The 19,639-nt window shown below is 51.8% G+C and overlaps 3 protein-coding genes across 3 annotated transcripts; 1 reads left to right on the top strand and 2 right to left on the bottom strand.

Annotated features, from left to right (window-relative positions):
* Positions 1-164: 164 nt before the first annotated feature.
* LOC132258769 (GPN-loop GTPase 3) lies at positions 165-1,275 on the top strand. Its single transcript, XM_059756235.1, has one exon. It carries the CDS (start codon positions 354-356, stop codon positions 1,206-1,208), a length of 855 nt encoding a protein of 284 aa, XP_059612218.1. The 5' UTR covers positions 165-353; the 3' UTR covers positions 1,209-1,275.
* LOC132258768 (polymerase delta-interacting protein 2) lies at positions 1,276-2,682 on the bottom strand. Its single transcript, XM_059756233.1, has 5 exons — positions 2,468-2,682; positions 2,117-2,390; positions 1,718-2,059; positions 1,456-1,661; positions 1,276-1,393 (listed from the first exon to the last, which is right to left on the bottom strand). Exons 1-5 carry the CDS (start codon positions 2,563-2,565, stop codon positions 1,276-1,278), a joined length of 1,038 nt encoding a protein of 345 aa, XP_059612216.1. The 5' UTR covers positions 2,566-2,682.
* A 130-nt stretch (positions 2,683-2,812) lies between these two features.
* On the bottom strand, positions 2,813-19,496 carry LOC132258774 (protein purity of essence). Its single transcript, XM_059756240.1, has 9 exons — positions 19,375-19,496; positions 19,129-19,226; positions 18,669-19,036; positions 17,309-18,608; positions 13,712-17,249; positions 7,426-13,645; positions 7,155-7,363; positions 3,050-7,092; positions 2,813-2,985 (listed from the first exon to the last, which is right to left on the bottom strand). The coding sequence occupies exons 1-9, from the start codon at positions 19,494-19,496 to the stop codon at positions 2,921-2,923; spliced, it is 15,963 nt and encodes a 5,320-aa protein (XP_059612223.1). The 3' UTR covers positions 2,813-2,920.
* Between the last annotated feature and the right edge of the window lie 143 nt (positions 19,497-19,639).

Genomic DNA, 19,639 nt, shown 5'->3' with positions numbered 1-19,639 from the left:
CTTTTTCCCTCTGAAGATTACCTGTAACGAACACGAGGAGAAGTTATTGCGGAAAGATTGTTTCCGTGATTATAATTTCGTAAAATGCTCATATTTGAATTCAACAATCAGTTACTAGTAGAAATTTCTTAAATATTTCATTCTCTTCTTGAAAGTAAATATTTTTTCCGCTCTTTAATTATTGTAATCTTCATCCGACCGTTGCAGATTTTGAATCAGAATCTAAAAATTTGACATTTTCACGTTGGCTGCAATGTTTGTTGGCAATTTCACACTGTCAAATTGTTTACAAACGAGGCAGCGAACGTGCCCTCAACACTTTTACCTGGTTTTCGAAGGAAATACCGAGGAAAATGCGATACGCACAGCTGGTGATGGGTCCTGCGGGATGTGGAAAGTCCACTTACTGTGCCACAATGCAGAGACATGCCACAGATTCCAAGAGAGTGATAAACATTGTGAATCTGGATCCTGCGGCAGAAGTCTTTGATTACCAGCCACTGGCGGACATTAGGGACTTGATTAACGTCGAGGACACCATGGAGGATGAGGAGCTGCACTATGGCCCGAACGGAGGGCTTGTCTTCTGCTTGGAGTACCTCGTGAAGAACCCAGATTGGCTGAAGGATCAACTCTGCGGCGGATCGGATGACGACAACGAGGGAGAGCCGGACGATGACTACATCATATTCGACATGCCCGGTCAGATTGAGCTGTACACACACTTGTCAGTGGGCAAAGACCTCGTGAGACTGCTGACATCCTGGAACTTTCAGGTGTGCAGTGTTTTCCTGCTCGATTCCCAGTTCATGATTGACGGCGCGAAGTACATCTCCGGAACGATGGCAGCTCTCAGCGTGATGGTGAACATTGAGGTGCCGCACGTGAATATCCTGAGTAAGATGGATCTGCTCAGCAAGAGCGCCCGGAAGCAGCTGGACAGATACTTGGAACCCGACCCAATGACACTCCTCAGCGAGGTGAACAGCGAATCTGCCTGGGGACGGAAGCACGAGAAGCTGTCAGAAGCCATTGGGAGTCTGATTGATTCCTTCAGTCTCGTGAGATTCATGCCGCTGGACATCAGCGACGAGGAGAGCGTGAACGAAGTGCTAATGATTGTGGACAATGTGATTCAGTTCGGAGAGGATTTTGATGTGAAAACGAGGGACTTCGAAGGGGAAGATCCGGATGCTGAGGAAGAGTGAAGATTGGCCACTATGCCTCTGATTTATTTGCTCTTGGAGATTTTGTCGAATAAATAGTCAGGTGAAATCACGCATTTTCGTCCGCGGGAGTGTTTCCTCCGTCGTCTGGTTTGCTCTCGAGCGAGAATGGCGGGATGCGACAGTCGAAGGTGTGTCCATCCTCGCGCTCCAGACGAAAGGTTCCCCTGCGAAAGAGAGGACAGTGATTTGGCATTCGCGGGACGTGGGCAGAGCGACTGGGACTCACCACATGTGACCGCTGGGCGCTTGGAGGCTCACGTGGCTGCTGTACTGGAAGGCCGGAAGACGAGGGCTGAGCACGGGTTCCTGGCCAACAACACCTCGGCCACGGACAGTTTCGAGGGTGCCTGAGAGGGAGAATATCCTCCAGTGTCGCTCCCGAAGCTGCACGCTCAACTCCCCGAGATTCTCCAGTCGAATGCAGTAGCGCCACTGAAATGTCCAAGTGGAATTATTGCTGGGAAGATGTGGTGAAGAGCCTTGCTTACCCAGTAGACGGACGCTGCCGGAGTCTCGCGGCACCCCATGTAGAAGGGGATCACCGTCACGCGCACGCTCTCGGTGGTCTCCTTGTGAACGTCCGACAACTCCAGCCAGGGGTGGTTCTTCTTCTGCCAGGCGCGCAGAGTGTCCTGCGCCTCGAAGGGAGGATCCCTCTCTGGCTGGTACGTGAGGAACTTGTCGAACAGTTCATGATGGAGCGGCGCCTTCTCGCCAGAGCTGTAAGGCAAGATGTCCTCGTGGGCGACATAGTCCAGCCCTGGGATGGCGTAGAGGCTCCTGCTGCTGTCCTGATTGCCCAAGAATGTCACAGCCTCGGTCTGGGCTCTCTGCAAAGACACACTCCAATAAGACAGCTAGCAAGACGGGAAGATAGACGGACTCACAATGAATGGACAGTCTCGTGAGTCGATGAGGACTTGGTAGAAGGTGTGAGTGGTGCCCTTCACCTCCTTCCCCACATTTCCGGACGGCGTCTCCGCCTCGGTTTCCGTCTTGATCGGCGGAGTCTGTGTGTTTGGTATGTCGCGATCGTACACGCGCGCCAGCCACGGAAACAGCACCACGCCACGGTAGCCGAAGACGCGGTGCAGGAAGAGCTGCCCTGTATCGTACTTGCCCTGCACCTTCGGCGCCTCCAGCTTGCCCACCTCCGCCAATCTGCAATTGCGTTTCGCCCAGTGAGAGAGATTCTTATGTAAGCCCGCCAAGGCAGGGAAGTGTTCTGCTTGGCTTACCGGGAAAATCGCACGGACTGTGTGGAGAAGCATCGCAGGGCGAGATGCAGGTGGCTGGATCTTCCCGTCAGCAGGTGTCTCATCACTATCACCATCATTGGAATGGGCGCTTTCACAATTTTCTCCCGCAGTTATAAATACACACTCCGCAGTATTTTGATAATTTTCGCGACCCCGTGGTTGTGACTTTTCCCCCGACCAAACTGACAGTTGGAACACTGAGAAAAACTACACTGCAAAGACTTTTTTTTTGGAGAACTTTTAGTACTCAACACTGCGAAAAACAACAATTTTAGTACAAACGCCCTCATTTCAAATAGCAGATTTTATTTGGAAAAACGAATATGAAAGCGATATAATTTATTGAACTGCATGTGTGATAATTGATATTTTATAATCCATATCCATTAATTTTCAATACACGTGAATAATTTGCGATTATGTGTGAAAATCTCACGCTAGAGATGCCAGAATCTCCTCCAGAAACACCTTCGGGTTCTCAATGTCGTTCAAGAGTCCTGCGAAACAGAGAGCACAACAGTTAGCAAAGGAAGCAGAACAGAAACACAAAGATAAACTCACCGGCCACGTCGCAGAACTCCATCAGGGAAGTGCACGGGAGATACTCTTCGGTGAAGGTGGCCAGAACTGTGTCCGCCGACTTGAGCATCGCCTCGTCGTTGCGTCGCAGGTAGTCGAAGAGCGAAATGGGCCAGTCCTCCTCCTTGGGCGTGGACACGGTCTTGAAGAAGTGCTTGTAGATGAGATCCGCCAGCGCCCAGAACATCAGATACGGCTTGTACACCGAGTAGTCCTTCTCCTCACAGTCCGTCGCCGCCAGACTCTTCACCACACTGCTGGGACTCACGTGGCGCGCCTGGGCGATGGCCAGCAGCCTCTTCAGATGGTACACCTTGTGCTGCTGCCACAGATTCGGCGTGTGCAGCGCCAGCGACAGCGTGATCTGGTACAGAGGACTCTCCACCTCGTAGGCGCACTCCAGCCACTTGTCCGACGCCCCCTGGCCCAGGTAGGCCGTGAGGGTTTTCTCCTCACGCGAGAACGACCGCGACGACAGGAGGATGTACAGGGCATAGAACACCAAATACGGCACCAGGTGCATATTGGATTCCGGCCCGCCGCCTCCAGCATCCTCGTGGAAGCTCTTCTCGAAGGCGAAGCGCATCAGCAGCAGCTTGAGATCGTGGATGGCATTCGGGAAGTTTATCTCGCAGCGCTGCGTGCTCTCCTGCATGTACGCATTGTGGCGCGACATGCTGGACGAGAAGGCGCTCTCCGTGACCTCAGGGCCCCACAGTGGCAGCAGTCCATTGCAGCGCGTGTTGGCATTCTGCAGACTCGCGCTCTCCCACTCATCCCGGCTGCGCGCCAGCCGAATGGCGGACATGTGACAATCGATGTGCACCACATTGAAGTGCGTCACCGTCGTGTATCCCGGCGTCTTGCGCTTCACCTCGAACTGCTCCACCGGCACGCGCTTCGTGAACGTGTAGATTCCCAGCACCTTCGTCGGCTGGCACGCATATCCCTCGCGACAGATGAAGCACGACAGCCCAGTCTCATCGCGCAGCTTCTCGATCTTCTGCAGAATCGAACCCTTCGCCGTCACCTGGCCCTTCTCATTCGTCCTCATCCCCAGCGCGTCCAGCTGCTTCTCCCGCGTCGCCATCGCCAGACGCTTTTTCTCCGCACGCGTGAAGTCCCTCTCCTCCTGAACACGCTTCGCCGTCGCCGGATCAGTGCACAGCGCCTCCAGGAGATTCTCCGCCAGACTCCCCACATGCTCATCACTCGACACCTGCTCCAGTCGGTGCACAATCGGGATGATGTCCTTCGACACCGCCAACTGCGTCGCCTCGTGCTTCGTGGCCAGACCCGTGAGGAATCTCAAGATGTACTTCAGCGATGGTCGCGAGATGAACTCCTTCAGCTCATCCGAATCCGTTCGCAGGAGCGTCGGCTTCACGCACGGCGCATGCTTTGTGATGTAATTCAGAGATCTCTCCACAATGCCCAGACTGATGATGTAGTCCTTCAGCGTTCCGCCAATTGAGTTGTGCTCAATCTGATTTGTCAGCACGCAGAACAATTCCATCTTGAATTCGTCCTCAGACGTGCGCTCGGCATCGAACTTCCCAAAGTTGAGCGTCATCTTGAAGTGTTCACAGAGAATGGCCATTTTAATGTCATTCCCATACACCAGAGCGGCCAGGACGCGAATGAGATGACGCAGAACTGACGGATTGTTGCGCACATTTGTGCAATTTGTGCAGGAAATCAGCGCCTGGACGTACTCAGGCCCACCAAATGTGAGGGAGAATTGCAGGAAGGAGTCCAGAGTGTCACTTGCCGCCTTCGACAGGATTGTCTCCATGATCTCCAGCAGTTGCTCCGTCACAGCCGACTGTTGACTATCATTCTCACTCTGCAGACACACCTGCAGCACCTTCAGCAGCGAATTAATCGCCCCCAATTCTGGTTGACACAGCACTTCTTGACACCGACGCACCTTCACACTGAGCAGGAAGAGCTTCAGCAACACCTGAAGCAGCGATCGCGACCGTGAAATGTTCTGCAAACTCACAATCCTGTCCAGCATCACTCTCAGACCACCACAATCCGCCAGGACATTCGCCATCCTATACAATTGCTCATTGTCCACCTCCTCCTGACTCTTGTTGTTCAGCGTCTCCACAAACTCTTCCGTAGCATCGCCCAGAAGTCCTCTCATTCTGTACACAATCCGCATGCCATCGCGCTCACCACCCTCAGCCAGCCAGATCTTCTTGTACACATCCTTCACCGGCAAATCCAGACTGATGATTTTGTTGTGCACCAGCAACTCCATTCCGTTGTCATCCTCAAGCAGCGCCACCAGTTCGCAATCACTGCAAATCTTATTTTTCACATCGCGCATCAACGGTCCCAAGCCAGCAGCCGACGAGGGATAGGGATTTCCCAGCATGCGTCCCTGCAGGAAGTCCTCCTGCTGCGGATCCTTCTCCAGCGTGAGGAAGAACTCACTCACATCATTCTCCTCAGGGTGAATAATTGAGCAGAGACGCTCGAAGATGAACACAGGTGTTTTGATGTCATTCATGGGTGTCTTATCCACAGTCTCAATGAGAACAGCCATAAAGGCACGAGTCTCATCCTCTGTTCCCGTTGTCATCTCCTCCAGCATCTCCAGCAACTTCTCCTGGGCATCATCCACGAGACGCGTTCGCTGAACCACCAACTTCCTCAGCGACAGATATCCCTGGAGAACTGGACCTAGAAGTTTTCCCTTGTATGACTGTCGAATCAACGGATTCTCCAGGAACATTGACATCAACTCCACCAGCTGATGCAGAGCGTATCCCTGCGCCAAGTCGGATGATAGTGTCGTCTCCTCGAGGTGATGGATCTTCTCTATCTCCGCCCCCAGTAGATCAGCAATGGTCACTAGCACGCCCTTGAGGGCGAGATATTGTCGCCACGGCGTTTCCTCGGCCAGAGAAATGTATAGCGAGATGAATTCTGCGCACGCCTCACCAGCATCACCAATGTACTTCAGGAATCCCGTCAGCAGATTCAGTATCTCCCTCTTCGTCTCTCCAGAGCGACACAGCGATGTCACCAGTGCACATGCCATCTTCCTCACAATCCTGCTGTTGGGATTGAAGAGGATCTTCTGCAGCCACGAAGGCAGCAACTCCAACGGTGGCTGCTGAACACCCTTGCAGAGTACCTTGCTCCTCCACCTCTTGCCGTACTTCTCATAGAGATACCTCCTCCTGAACTGCGATCTCTTCTGCTCCATGATCATCCTGAACATCCGCTGAACAGTCTTCCCATTGCCCTGCTGTTGCTGACTTGCAGCTGTGGGTGGCGGTGATCCTGGTGGCATTTCACCACACACTGGCGGCATTCTCTTCTTCCACACCTCGTAGGAGTGATCAGCATTCCCCGCCAGCCACTCCTGGAAGCTCACAGTCACACCCTCAGTGCAGGCAAGTGTGCACAAGTCCTTAATTGACAAATCCTTGTTGGTGGCACTCGTTGGCGGTGCAGGGCAGATTAGTGTCTCAATGATCCGCAGACATGGTTGAATGACCACAACGGCTGGACCGCGTGGATCTTGACACGCCAGTGTGAATAAATGCAGAACAGTCTTCAGTTTTTCCTCCCACAGCGTGTCATCTTGCGCCACGAGAGCCTCCAGCAGAGCCAATTCATGGCGCACAGCCGTGTCCAAGTTCGCCAGTGGCACAGTTCCACTCAGAGCCATCTTCACGCGATCGTGGATCAGCGTGCAGAGACTCTTGATGGCATCCTTGTTGTCACGCGTCAGCAGACAGAGCAGCGATCTCACCTCATCCTGAATCTGAACTGTACCACGACGCAAGTTGTTCTGCGCCAATTCCTCCACAAGTCCTTGCATGCACAGCCCAAAGCTGCACACAACATTCGACGACATGGCTCTCAGGAGAGTCAGACAGTGTTCCGTCGATGCCAAAGCGCATCCGTAGCATCTGTTGACTGCCACGATATTTTCATTGGGCGGAGAATCACTCTTCGCCGTGTGAACATCCTGCTGACTCCGATCGTACGCCACAAGTTCCCTAGAAACGACACAGACACAATCAGAAGCTACTCTCAAACTGAGATTCCTTGCAAAACTCACTTTCGACAGGCCTGCACTTTCTGGATAACTTTGCTGAGATCCTCAAAGGAAGCTTTAGACTCTCCACAGTACTTCTGCGCCAACAACTGAATCACTTTGTTCACTTGAGAAGAACTCACAAGACTCACAACCACAGAATCATCGAAATTCCTGTCCAACTTGTGTTCAGCGATCTTCTGCACGAGAAGCTCCAAGAATTGTTTATTCGCCTGCAAATAAATAGACATTCAGAGCATATTCTAGACAAGAAAACCCATAGTTTAAAATCTACCTGTAATTGTCTGTACACGCGATCAGCCTTCTCGAGAGACGAATGAATAGTTTGGACAGTCTTGGCGCGATCATCAGCAGACTCAATGGGATCAACAGCACAGCACGCTCGCCCGAAGATTGTGTAGTCGAACTTGGCGTACTTGCAGAAGCCGCAAGAGTGGCACAAGAAGGGATCCTTCTCATCATAGTTGATCGCCCGACACTTGTGGCACTGATAGACATTCTCGCCACAATTGCTGCACACACCAGGATTGGCCGGAACCGCAGCACTGCATCGCGGACACTGAAGACTCTCACTCGATCCCGTCACGGTTTCGTAGAAGTCCGCATACTCAATCATAAGATTGCACGCCGTGATCGGCAGTGGGAAGTCAATCTTTGCATCCGTCTGACCAGAAGACAGAGTGACTTTGCGCGCCTTGTGCCACATGGCTGGGCGATTCTTCAGCTCCACCACCGCCTGAACAGTGCGATTGTTGTAGTAGATATTAATTGTCCTCACCATCTTGGTCCTCTTCAGATCTGCAATGCGCAGAGTGATCTTGGAGATGATGTGACTCTGCACGAGTTTCACAATAATTGTCGTTGTTGTGAATTTCGAGTCAATCTTGATGGACGAGAGTTTGATGTTCGCCATCGGCAGTTCTGGATTGTTGCACACAAGACATGGCTCAGATTCCAGATAGAATCCTTCCAGTTCCAGCACTTGTCCCAGAGCTGTGTAGATCGGTGCATTTGGATGGCGCGAGAGCAGCTCATTCTGCTGCCTCAGCACAGTGACAGCCTGCTCGGTGTACTGCAGCAGACGATCAGTGGAGCATTTGGTGTTGAGCGTGAGGAATCCAATGAGATCCACAAACTGAGCTGTGCGCCTTCCGTACGCCGACAGCAGTGGCCAGAGACTCCAGAGGTGATTCAGCAATTGTTCCTTCTGCGTCGTATTGCTGTTCTCATAGAAAGCATAGATCAAACTATGCGCTTGCCATCTCAAGTTCGTCGAATTGGTCTCCAACAGAAACAGCCTGATGAATTTCACAAGCAATTTAGCCGGAACTTGATTGAAAATCTGATCCACGAGTGATGCACAGAGAGCAGGATCGAACTTTGAGTCGCCCGTGCATTCTGACTCTTCCGATTTCTCACGATCGCGCCTCTCCTTCACCATTGACTTGCTCTCAACGGCATTCTTGGCACCAGCATTGCACACTGCCGACTGCAAGAGCTGCAAGATGATCGGCGACACGCCCTCATCCAATTGTTGACAGCTGATTCGCAGCAGACACGGCAGGATATCATTGTGAATTCTGATGCAAAAGTGCTGCCAATTACCCGTGCGCACAGACGCAATCTCCTGACACGCCCTCAGATGTTCAGTCAACTCCACCAGAGCGTCGTAGTCGAGAATTGGGATGGTGAGAGATCCACTCGTTTGCGGCACACTCGCTTCCGTGCACTTCCTCACCGCCTTCATGTGAGTGTCCAGGGCATGAATGTCCCTCATCTGGCGATACTTTTCCTTGTTTCCACACACGTACAGCAAGAGCTTTCGCACCTGTCGGCGCAGAGCTGGCGTCTGCCAGTACAGCATGTACTCGCAGAGGATGAAAGTCATGTACTCATAGATATTCCTGTACCAATCGTACGTGGAAGGATGTCCGGTGGACAATTTCAGTATCTGATAGGGCAGCTTCACTGCCATCTCCGTGATCAGTGTCTGATAGGACTCGTAGGGATCCGAACAGCCGCCTTGAGTGGCATGGAAGGGCTGCATGTCGGGAATCGGTCCATATTGCGTGGGCTTCAGCATCTTGTTGCTCGGCGGTCCGCCGGGAACTGTCACAATCGGAGCATTGAGAGTGGCTCCACTCGATGGGATGTCCTCATTAGCGCACGCCGTCTTCCAGTAGGGCAAAAATGACTCCAACAGCACGAGACAGTAGGGAATCGTCCCGGCCTTCATCAGAGCATTCGCCGTGGCCGAAGCCACAAATGTCACATTATCACTCTGAACAGCTGCTGTACTCGATCCGCTGGCCATCGAGGAAGAAGGCGCAGAAGAGGATTTTGTCGTGGATTTCACCTTCCCCATGAATACACTCAACATGCGCAAGATTAGCCACTGAACTTCCGTCTTGGACGTCCTTGTCGTCATTTGAACACCTTGTGTTGATGGCACCATCTCCAGTCTCTCAATCAGAGCATCCAGCAGCTTTTGCATGACATTCTGATCGGCCTCTTGGGTTCCGTCCAAGTCAGATGTGAGCATCAAGATGACTTGCATGAATGACACCGCCTGAGTTCCCGTCACCCAATCCAGTCCCCAGAAGTTATCAATCATCTTCTCCAGAATTGAGTAGCGCAGAACGTGCAATTTTGCTGCATTCTCCGTCTCTGCTGTGTCCTCGGGATCCTCTTGAATCACACTCTCCTGCACACTCGTTGTCGGCTGTGGCGGCGGCGGTGGGAGATTCCCTTCGCGCGGCGGCGATTGATTCGGCTGATCTCCATACGTGCTACTTCGCCCAGATGTCCCGCCTATGCTCTCAACGCCACTGCCACCACTCTCAGATCCACCGCTGCCCGCGTGTTCGGCCGGTGATGTGCGCAGTGTTGAGCCATCGGTGGCGGCATTTGAGCCCTCATCGTCAGAACCACCCACAGAGGCTGACGGATCGTTGCTGTAGCCACCAACGCCGCCAGCAGCCGCAAGAGCCTGCAGACTCTGCAGTGTTCTGCCGCGGAGACCCTGAATATTGGCCAATCCCTGCTGAAGTCCACTCAGATCGCCATCGTGATCCTGCAGACTTAGCGCAATTGCTATCTCCATGATAGCATCATCATCGGCGTCTTGCTGAAGGTCCATCATCTGGGGAATCCCTCCCAAAAGTGCCTCCAGCGATGCCAGAGCCTGAGGATTCACGGATGCCGCCGCACCAGCGCCTTCCAGTCCCAACGATTCAATAGCATCAACTTCCTGCATCACAGCCGCGTACAGATCATCATTTCCTGCCACTCCGGCGGCACCAGAAGCCGTGGACGTGGACGCAATTGGTGCGATTGGCGGAGCAGATGACGGTGTGGGTGTTGAGCATCCCGGTGGGCTTCCAATAAGCACTCTGCGTCTCTTAACACGCGGACGAAGCAACTTAATCAGAGCTTGCTTGGCACTATGACTGATAATCACACTGCTGTCCAGCAGAAGTTCCACGAAGAACTTCGTCATGAGGCCCACATATTCGGGATCAGTGAGTGCGAAGGCAAAGATGATCTCAACAATCGAGTGCACAATGGCTTCAGTGTGACTGAGGCCACGCTTCACAATCGGTGTCGGCTGCTCGTCAGTCGGTGTGATTTGATGAAGTGTCTTCATCATTTTCATCAACTTGGAGAGAATCTGGAAGTTGTTGTCTACACAGATCTTCCACAGTGCCTGAGGACGAGTCACTGCTATTCCACGTGCCATCAGCACGAGCCTGTAGAATGCCTCTGGGTCGATATTCCTGGGATCCTGCACATCTGACATCTTGTTCAATTCCCTGTTGATCTCCGTGAGGATCTCCTTGTCCTTGTACGCATGATACATCAGACGATTGCTGTGCAGTGACGCCAGGACGCATTTTGCGTGATTCTGCACAATTGTCGGCGTTGGATAGATGAGAAGAGCTGTGGAGACTTCAATAGCCTTCGCCTTGATTTGCTCATCCACATTCACACCGCCAATCAAGCTAATGCCACTGTCCAGCACTTCCAGCATCGTCGACACCATTCGATCGAGTGTCGTCACAGTTTGAACTGAGCTGGTTTCAGCATCGGCAGCGGGTTGAACAGTCGATGATGTCGCCGCTTGGGTAGACAACTGTCCTCCGGATGTGCCCGTTGTGGCCACAGCAGCCACTTCATCTTGCTCCTCAGGCCACCCAAAGACATCCTTCGTCTTGCCATAGATCTTAATGCTGTCCAACATGCACACATTCTCTGGATCCTGTGACGCCCCGAAGGAGATGCACAGCTTCTTGTCACTCAGCAAACTCTCATCACGCGTCAGCGGTAAGTCAAACCATCGCGGTCGCGTGACAATTGTCGTCACTGTGCGCCCGTGAATTGTCACCGCCGTGGGCGCTCTCTGTGGATCCTGACTACCAATGAGAATCCTCACGCCCGTCATCACGACATTGGGATCATTGTTGTACACCTCCAGCGTGAAGCCATTCGCTTTGCTAGACATCACGTAGAGTCCCGTGGAATTGAGCCGATGCTTCAGAAGTGCCGTGTTGTAGATCTGCAGCAGATCATTGCCTCCGTACTCCACCTCTGTCATCAGCGTGCAGTGCTCGAAGAAGTCAATCGGGAAGGAGGGTTGAGACAGACCCAGTGTCGTCTTGTTGGAAGCAGCCACTGTGCTCACAGCACTCTTGTTGGTGCTCCTCTTGCTGCGCCTCGTGGACTTGGGCAAAAATGACGAGTAGAATTGATTTCCCACCGGCTGCACTTCAGGCGACATCCAATAACCAGTGCCTTCGGGATGGGCAGAGAAGATTCTCAAGCTTCCATCTTCACACAGCAAAATCAGTGTTGTCTTTTCCACACCAGACACAGAGTGACGAATCGCCACCATATCCATAATCTTCGCCTTGGATGACGTCGCCTTGATCTCTTGCATCACCACACATTCAGGCTTCAACATGAAAATCACTGGATTGTTGGACGTTTGCATCATGGCACAGACTAAGCCTGGATGCCCGGGAATTTCTGTCCACTGACAGAGCGGCTGAAGAGGTCCTTTCGATGAGTTCTTCGTATTGGGTCCAGTTTGCAAATGCATTACACACTTCACGCCCGCATTCACATCCACCAGTGGTGCCATAAAGTTCCTCCCTTGCGTGTAGCTGAAGAACAGCATCTGCAGCACGTGTGAATAGTAAATGGACACTCCACCATTACCAATCTGTCCATTGACATCCTTGATGTGCGGATGATCCAGCTCCAGTGTGTTTGTCACGTAGAACGGTCCGTGCTTCGCCAGACTCTCATTGGCCAGAGGTTGTGTATAGATGTACCCAGAAGACGCCATCAGCAGCATGTAGTACTGATCCTCCTGATAGACGAACGTGCAGTCGCGAATCTTTCCGCTCGGCACGAGAAAATAGTACTGCGGACTGTACGTGTCTTCCGCCAATTCGTAGATCTTCACAAAGTCCGCCGTGACGAGAGCCAATTTTGTCTGTGATGCCGGCAACCAAATGGCCCTCTTGATGAAATTTCCAGTCTCCAATTGTGGTGTCAAGACAATGTGCTCACTGAGTGATCCACTGCCTGTGAACGTGAGAATGTGACACTCCTTCAAGCCACACACCGCCAGGAAGTCCTCATTGGCCGGATTGGATGCCAGCGATAGTACCGTGCACGGAATTGGTGCTGAAGACAGTCGATTGAGTGTCAACTTCCTCTTAGCCACGTCGGGTTGCTTCAGCAGCGCCGACAGCTGCAGAATCGTCACTTTTCCCTTCTCATGCGACACCGCCAAGTGCTGGCGTTTCCCATGCGGCGACGACAGACAGCAAAGCGCCACGCGTCTCACGAGATTTGTCGACAGCAGCTGCCGAATTGTCTGCCCTTGCTCTCCAGAGTAACTCATCCTCACATTCTCAAAAGCCCCCTCTTGCGAACCCATCGTGGACACCATAATTTGATCACTGATCGTGAATGTCTTCTCCGGATGATGGAGTCGCTCAATGGCATTCTTCGCCCTCAAGTGACATCCAACAGTGGAATACTTGGCGCAATTCTCATTGATTGCCGGCATAATCATCTCAAAGAAGTCCAACACGAACTTCACCACTGACGTCCACTGATCATGATTGTTTAACGCCTCCTTGCAGGCATCAATCACCTTCGCCATGTGATAATCTCGTTCACCACTGAAGGCATCCTTGCTGGATGTCTGCGGCTGTGGACTCGACACGCGACGTCTCAGTGAACTCTGAATGACATGATCAGCATCAGTCACATTTTGTCCCATCACTGAGGCGAGAGCTGAACTCTCCTGAACATTGGTTCTTGGACTCATTGCCAGGCAACTTCCGTCATTCTTCGCTCCGCAGTCACAGAAGAAATTACCATACTTGGCATAACTGATATCGTGATTCTTGTGACAAACACGAGCACAGACTGAACAAACTCCAGCACCATCTACCATTTTGCACGTGTGACAATGATACCTGCAAAGAAAACACACTCATTAGTTTCACATTTCCAATACACAGTCGCGCTAAGACAACACTCACCAATGCTGATTCATAAACTCCTTCTGTGTTATGGAGAAGGTGCAGAGTTTATTTCCAAGGCTGTCCTCATCTGAGTCCTCGACGGCGCTGTCTTCATCATCAGCTCCCACGTCATCAACGAAATCATCCATGTCAGGCGGATTGTCTTCCTCCCATGGTGGACTGAAGGCCCGACTGCCCGTCGATCCCAGCCCCTGCAGTAAGTCACTCATGTATTGCAGCAATGACGAGACATTCTCCAGCGCAACGCCCGACTTGGCATTCAGCTTGTTCAACGACTTCTCCAACACATGATACTTCGACACCTCCAGCCACTCAATGGCAGCACTGAAGAGCACTGCGTGTCCCTTTCCCTGGCCCGCATCCGCCAGAGTCACCATCACTTGCAGCAATTCAGTGAACTCCAGGGCATCCTGCGCTGGACAGAGCAGATTCTGCGCAATCTGGATGAGCGCATTGAACAGAACGGTGGACACATTGGGTGAAATGCGATTCTCGCTGACAATGTACTTGGTCAGAGTCTGCAACAGCTTCCCATTCTTCTCCAAGCACTCCTCATTGGGCGTCTCTGATCGATTGGTGGTGATACTCGTGCCTTGCTGCCATCCAGTCACACCACCACCGGATGCGCCAACCACACACTCATCCTCAATCTCCATCTCAACCGCCTCCACATTGTCACCACTGGACGTCTGCACAATCTGGTCAGAGATATTCGCCACAGCTGACACAGTGGCCACATTCGTTGGCGTCTGAACATTGCTGGAGTTGTTGCTCGATGTGGCAGCATTTGCTCCTCCTGGCCCAAGAAGAATGTGACTCAGCCACGTCTTAAGCTTGCCCGGTTCCACCGCACCCAACTCCGAGATGCACTGACACAACTGACTCAGATTGAACTGCGAGTCTGGCTTCTCAGACGCCTGGAAGAGCTTCTCGAAGAACTGCAGCACTTTGGTCGAATACGCCTGAGACATGTTGGTATTGGAGAAGGACAGGAGAATGTTCACGAGACTTCCGCGCTTTGACTCAAAGAAGAACTCATGCATCGCCTTGAGGCCCATCTGTTTGTCCAACATCGACTCCCAGAACTTGAAGACATGATGAAGAATGGCCTCATCCAGATTGATTTCCGACACAGTGGCTGACATCTCGCAGTAGTCAATGACTAGCTTATAAGTGTGCTTCAGAATATTGCAGTACGCCAAGAATTGGTAGGATTGCGACGTGTAATTTCCACCCAAGAGGATCTCCAAGCACTCATTGGCCGTGTCGTAGAGATATGAAGTTCTTATGTCAAATATCAGTGGGATTAGCATGTTCTGGAGGCGCTTCTGGAGCGCCTGCTCATTCTTACTGAGTGGCAAGAGGTGTGAAAACACCTTAAGAGCGGATTTCAACGTATGCTTCAGTGACATTAAGATCGAGTAAATCGAATACTTGGACACTTCCGACAGATGTGCATCAATTACAGCGAGTGTGTGCATTTCCACCGGCTGATTGATGTTCTGCGACAAATTTCCCTCACTGCTTGGCGTCAATTCCATCGTCCAGATGATATTCACCACATCCTTGTCCTGTCCACTGAGCACGCTCAAAAAGTGATTGGTTATATCCACACAGTAGTTCGTCTTGGAACTCGTAATGGCAATCAGAGATTCCATCAATTGTATCGGAATCTGACCACAGAGACTCTTCACAGTGGTCTTGTGGAGGAAATCCAGCAAAATATCAATCACATCCAGTAACTTCGATCTCAGTGTTGTTGTCAAATCTTCACGTGTCACATTTCCCAGACACGACACATGCTTTCCCGCATCACTCTCAGTCACGCCACCAACAGCGCCGCTCAGGGATTCCGCAGAGGAACTCACGACTGTTGTCACGGCGGTGTTTGTTGGCGTGGAAGCCGCACTGGACGCATTATTCTCCACCTTCACCTTCGAGTTGGTCTCCGTCCAGAAAACAGCGTACAGATGCGAAAGCAGTGCATCAATCAGGATAATCTTGGAGAGTCTAGGCGATGAAGTCTGGAAGGACTTTGCAAAGATGTCTAGTCCAATGATGGTCTGGTTGATGCGACTCCTCACATCAGCTGAATGCTCAGTCACTTTGTTCCACAGAATCTCTGCAAATTGCGTATACATGCCCTGCTTTACCAGGCTATTCACGATCAGGTAGTGCGAATGCGAAACGGGCTGACTGCACCGAATCGACCAAATTAGGGAGTGCAAATTGGGCGGTTTGTCCGTGATCAGATCCTCAACGTGTGGCGTTGACGGCGCCATGCCCAGAATCAGCTTCCAGGACAAATTGAAACAATACTGAACAGCACAGAATGTCTGGAAGGGCACATTTCCCGTGCAAATGTCAGTCACGGACAGGATATCAATTAAAGCATCAATCAGCAGATGATATTTCAACTTATCCGGCGTGCACAGGATGAAATTCCACGCCAATCCATCCATCTTGAACTCCTGCTGCAGCTTCAACTCCCACGGCGTGATTGTGTAGAATTTGGGTCTCACTCCACTCGATGCACTCACTTCTGAGGCCAATTTCTTGTACTTGTCCTCAATATCCTTCCTGTACGAGATCAATTTCACACGATTGTTCAACACATCCACCTTCTGTGGTGATTCCAGTGTCACCACGCTGAACAAGTTCCACCTCACTTGCTCCAGCACATTCGCCGGCGGATTGTACAAGTGCTTCATAAGATACTCCAGGAAGAGTAGCAAGCGCGACAGGAGCATGATCTGGTTGTCCCTCAGCGGCTTATCCGGTGTAATGCATCGACACACTTCGGCACATCGAATCACTCCGCCCGCGGTGAGCAGCAGAATCGACTTCTTTTGCATGAGATTTAGAGTGTGGAAAAGAAAGAGCAGGAGTTGCGTGTGTTCCACATTCAAATCGTCATTGTCAGAATCCGATCCCTGCTGCGCCTGTTCAGAGCAAACGCCCTGCACCAGAGTGTTCACCAGTCGATGCCACACTGATAGGCACGCGGCCTCCTTCTCCTGACACGGCTTCAGCAGGAGAATCTGCACGAGCACCGCCAGCGTGCGAGGATACACTTGAAGTGGCCAGTTGGTGTCATTTGTCCACGGCGACACGCCCAAGTGCAGCAGCAGAGATGACTGGAGAGACTCATTCAGCACGCCTGAAGATATCAAATTGTGCAGATAGCGTCCTAGAGATCCGGCGAATCTCACCATGGCGCCCTGCCATCGAGCACAGCCTCCATTCTCCCCTTCACTGCGCGACGCATCTCTGTCCAAGTCCTTCAGGATGTTCGCCAGGAGCACAATCTGCTGCTCACTCAGGCCGCTCTTCACATACCTGCACAAATAGTGATGATTGGCACCCAAGGAGGAGTCCAAGAAGGTGAAGATCTGCGCAGCAAGATCCAGATACTCATGTGGTTCATCCTTCGCTGTCACCACACCGCCACCATTCTCATTCTGTGCATCCTGAGCAGGCTGCTCAGCTTGCTCCTCATTTCCTTCCGGCGAGAGGGTTTCCTTGAACCACAGTCCTGCAAAAATACAGCCATCAGCAAGACAATCCTTACAAAATAAACTCTTTTCATCTTACCTAAATAGCTCTCACTGTCTTCCTCCTCGGTTTCCGAGTCCTGAGAGCACACGAACGTCTCATTGAAGTACGTGGTGGAGTCACTGAAGCTGATGGGTTCCTCATCGTTGGGATTTTTGGTGTTTGCCCGACGCAAAGCGCACGCCTTTCTGTACGACACTGTGGCCAGAAAAGTCAACATTTGCTGCAGTGTTGCACTGGTTAGCACACGGATGACACGCTGCAGAGACGTGTACTGGCCCAGGATGTCGAAGCCAGCCGCTTCAGGCGGTTCACCGTCATAGAACTCATCATCTCCCGATCGAGACTCAACCTTCAGGTCGTCAATCAACTCAGTCAGCAACACAAGACACAGTGTGGCAATAGCATCGTTGAGAACACCAAATCCTTGCTGCACTTTGAACAAATTCACACGTGGCGACGGGATTTGAGCCGGCGTCTGTTCCACTGTGCCCTTCGAGGGACTTCTTCCCTTCTCATCCACTGCACTTCCAGGCGTTTCAAGCTGATCGTCTTCAGTGTGAACCAGTTCTTCTTGCAACATTTCCATTGGCTCCACATCGATCTGCTGCAAATCCTCATCTTGATGCTGCTGAGTCTGTCGCTGTGTTGGATATTTCTGGTACTTCTGCTTCTGTCCATGATCTGACGATTGCTGGTGATACTGCTGCTTCGCCACGCCAGATCCCGAGGCACCCATTGCACCCTGAATGCCCGTGATGAGCAGCCAAGCGCCCATGCAGAAGTGATTGTGGTAAATATGACTGCGTGTCAAGTTCTTGAATATCGTGCCGATCTTCACGAAAATCTCCAACGCCTTGTTCACCACCAGCGTGGCGTGATAGTCCGGAGATTCACCATCTGTGCCCTCTTTCTGCGTCTGACCAGTTGAACTGGGCGTCGGCGGTTGTTGCTGCTGCTGTGGCGCTGACTTCCCGAAGCCCGTGGTGGGCAAACTCAGCACAGAGCCATAGATCGATGAGAGAACGGCACAATAGAGCGCTGACATTGCACACTGTGACAATTGGATGATCTTGTTAGGCGTCAAGGGCTCAATAACGGGCACAGACAGAGCTGTGTAGAGAATCAGAATGTCTGCTGACATCTGAGGTAAGGTGTTTTTGATGATCGTGGCCTCAGAGTGCGTGAGAGGCAAGTAGAGGTTCTTCCCTTGCAGAGCGCTCTCCTCGTACTTGATGCGGTAGCGAGACAAAATTGGGAGTGACGTACACACATTCAGGATCACACTGCCAGCATTCAGAGCCTGGAGGCAAGTGATGTTGGACTTGATGAACATTTGCTGCAAATAAGAAGACGATAAGAATCCCATTTGGCCCTCGATCGAGCTGATGACACTCACCGAGCAATCCTTCTGCTCCTCGTTGAGCGGCGTCCAAGTGTAGGTGCCACTCGTGAGGGGAGTCGTCAATTGCTGCATTATCACACACGAGAGATCCGAGCGGGATCTCTTCATCTCCGACTTGGGACTGTCTTTGTCACTGTTGGGCGGAGGACTCTTAGTCGTCTCCGGCTGCTTGGCGTTCTTCAGCATCGCAATGAGCACAGTGACGTCGAGCGTGTTGAGAGTGCTCTTGCCCTCGCACAGACTCTTCAGCGGACCCAGCAGAATCTTGCACTCTGTGGTGGACGAGTTCTCCAGGCGGTGCAGCAGGAACCGGATGAGAATGCTCGTCGCCTCGGTGACCTGATCCATCTGGGAGTGGCAAACTGCAAGAGCGAGAGAAAAGATCGGACACAAACTTGATGACTCGGCAGGAATTGATACGCAATAGAGCGCAATTGGGGCGCCCGAGACTCACTCGAATTGCACTGAGCGCTGATTCCATCTGCTGCCAGGGCCACCATGGACGTGAAGAACTGATCGTACACCTCATCGTGCTCGATGATATCGTACTCACTGCAAGAGAAATTACGATTAACAAGCACTTTTCGTAAATTTTCTTTGTCTGTCTGAAAATTTGCGGCCGCCATTGCTGAGCCTTAGAAAGATTCCCACTTTTCACCCAGAAATCATGCAAATTCCTCGGAATTTTCACCATACTCACTATTTAATGATAGCCTTCACCAGATTTGTGATATCACTTTGGCTAAGCGACGTGTAGTTGGACGATAAAAAGGGTTTTATTCCCCAATCAATACCTCCCATACCTCCACTGTGAGCCGCCATCTTTGATTTCACGACTGTCCCACTGACATTTCTCTGACATCGCACGGCGGTGGCGCGGCGCGTGAGCGAGCTGCGAAGTAAAAGTTCTTCTCAGCTGATTTTGAACGCCGGCCGGCGAATCAGCTGTTTGTAAACAAAAATGC

Source organism: Phlebotomus argentipes, unplaced genomic scaffold, assembly GCF_947086385.1.
Source record: "Phlebotomus argentipes unplaced genomic scaffold, Phlebotomus argentipes genome assembly scaffold_4, whole genome shotgun sequence".
NCBI classification, from domain to species: Eukaryota; Metazoa; Arthropoda; class Insecta; order Diptera; family Psychodidae; genus Phlebotomus; species Phlebotomus argentipes.
The sequence above is the reverse complement of the archived record's forward strand: the minus strand, read 5'-3'. Positions and strand labels throughout refer to the sequence as shown.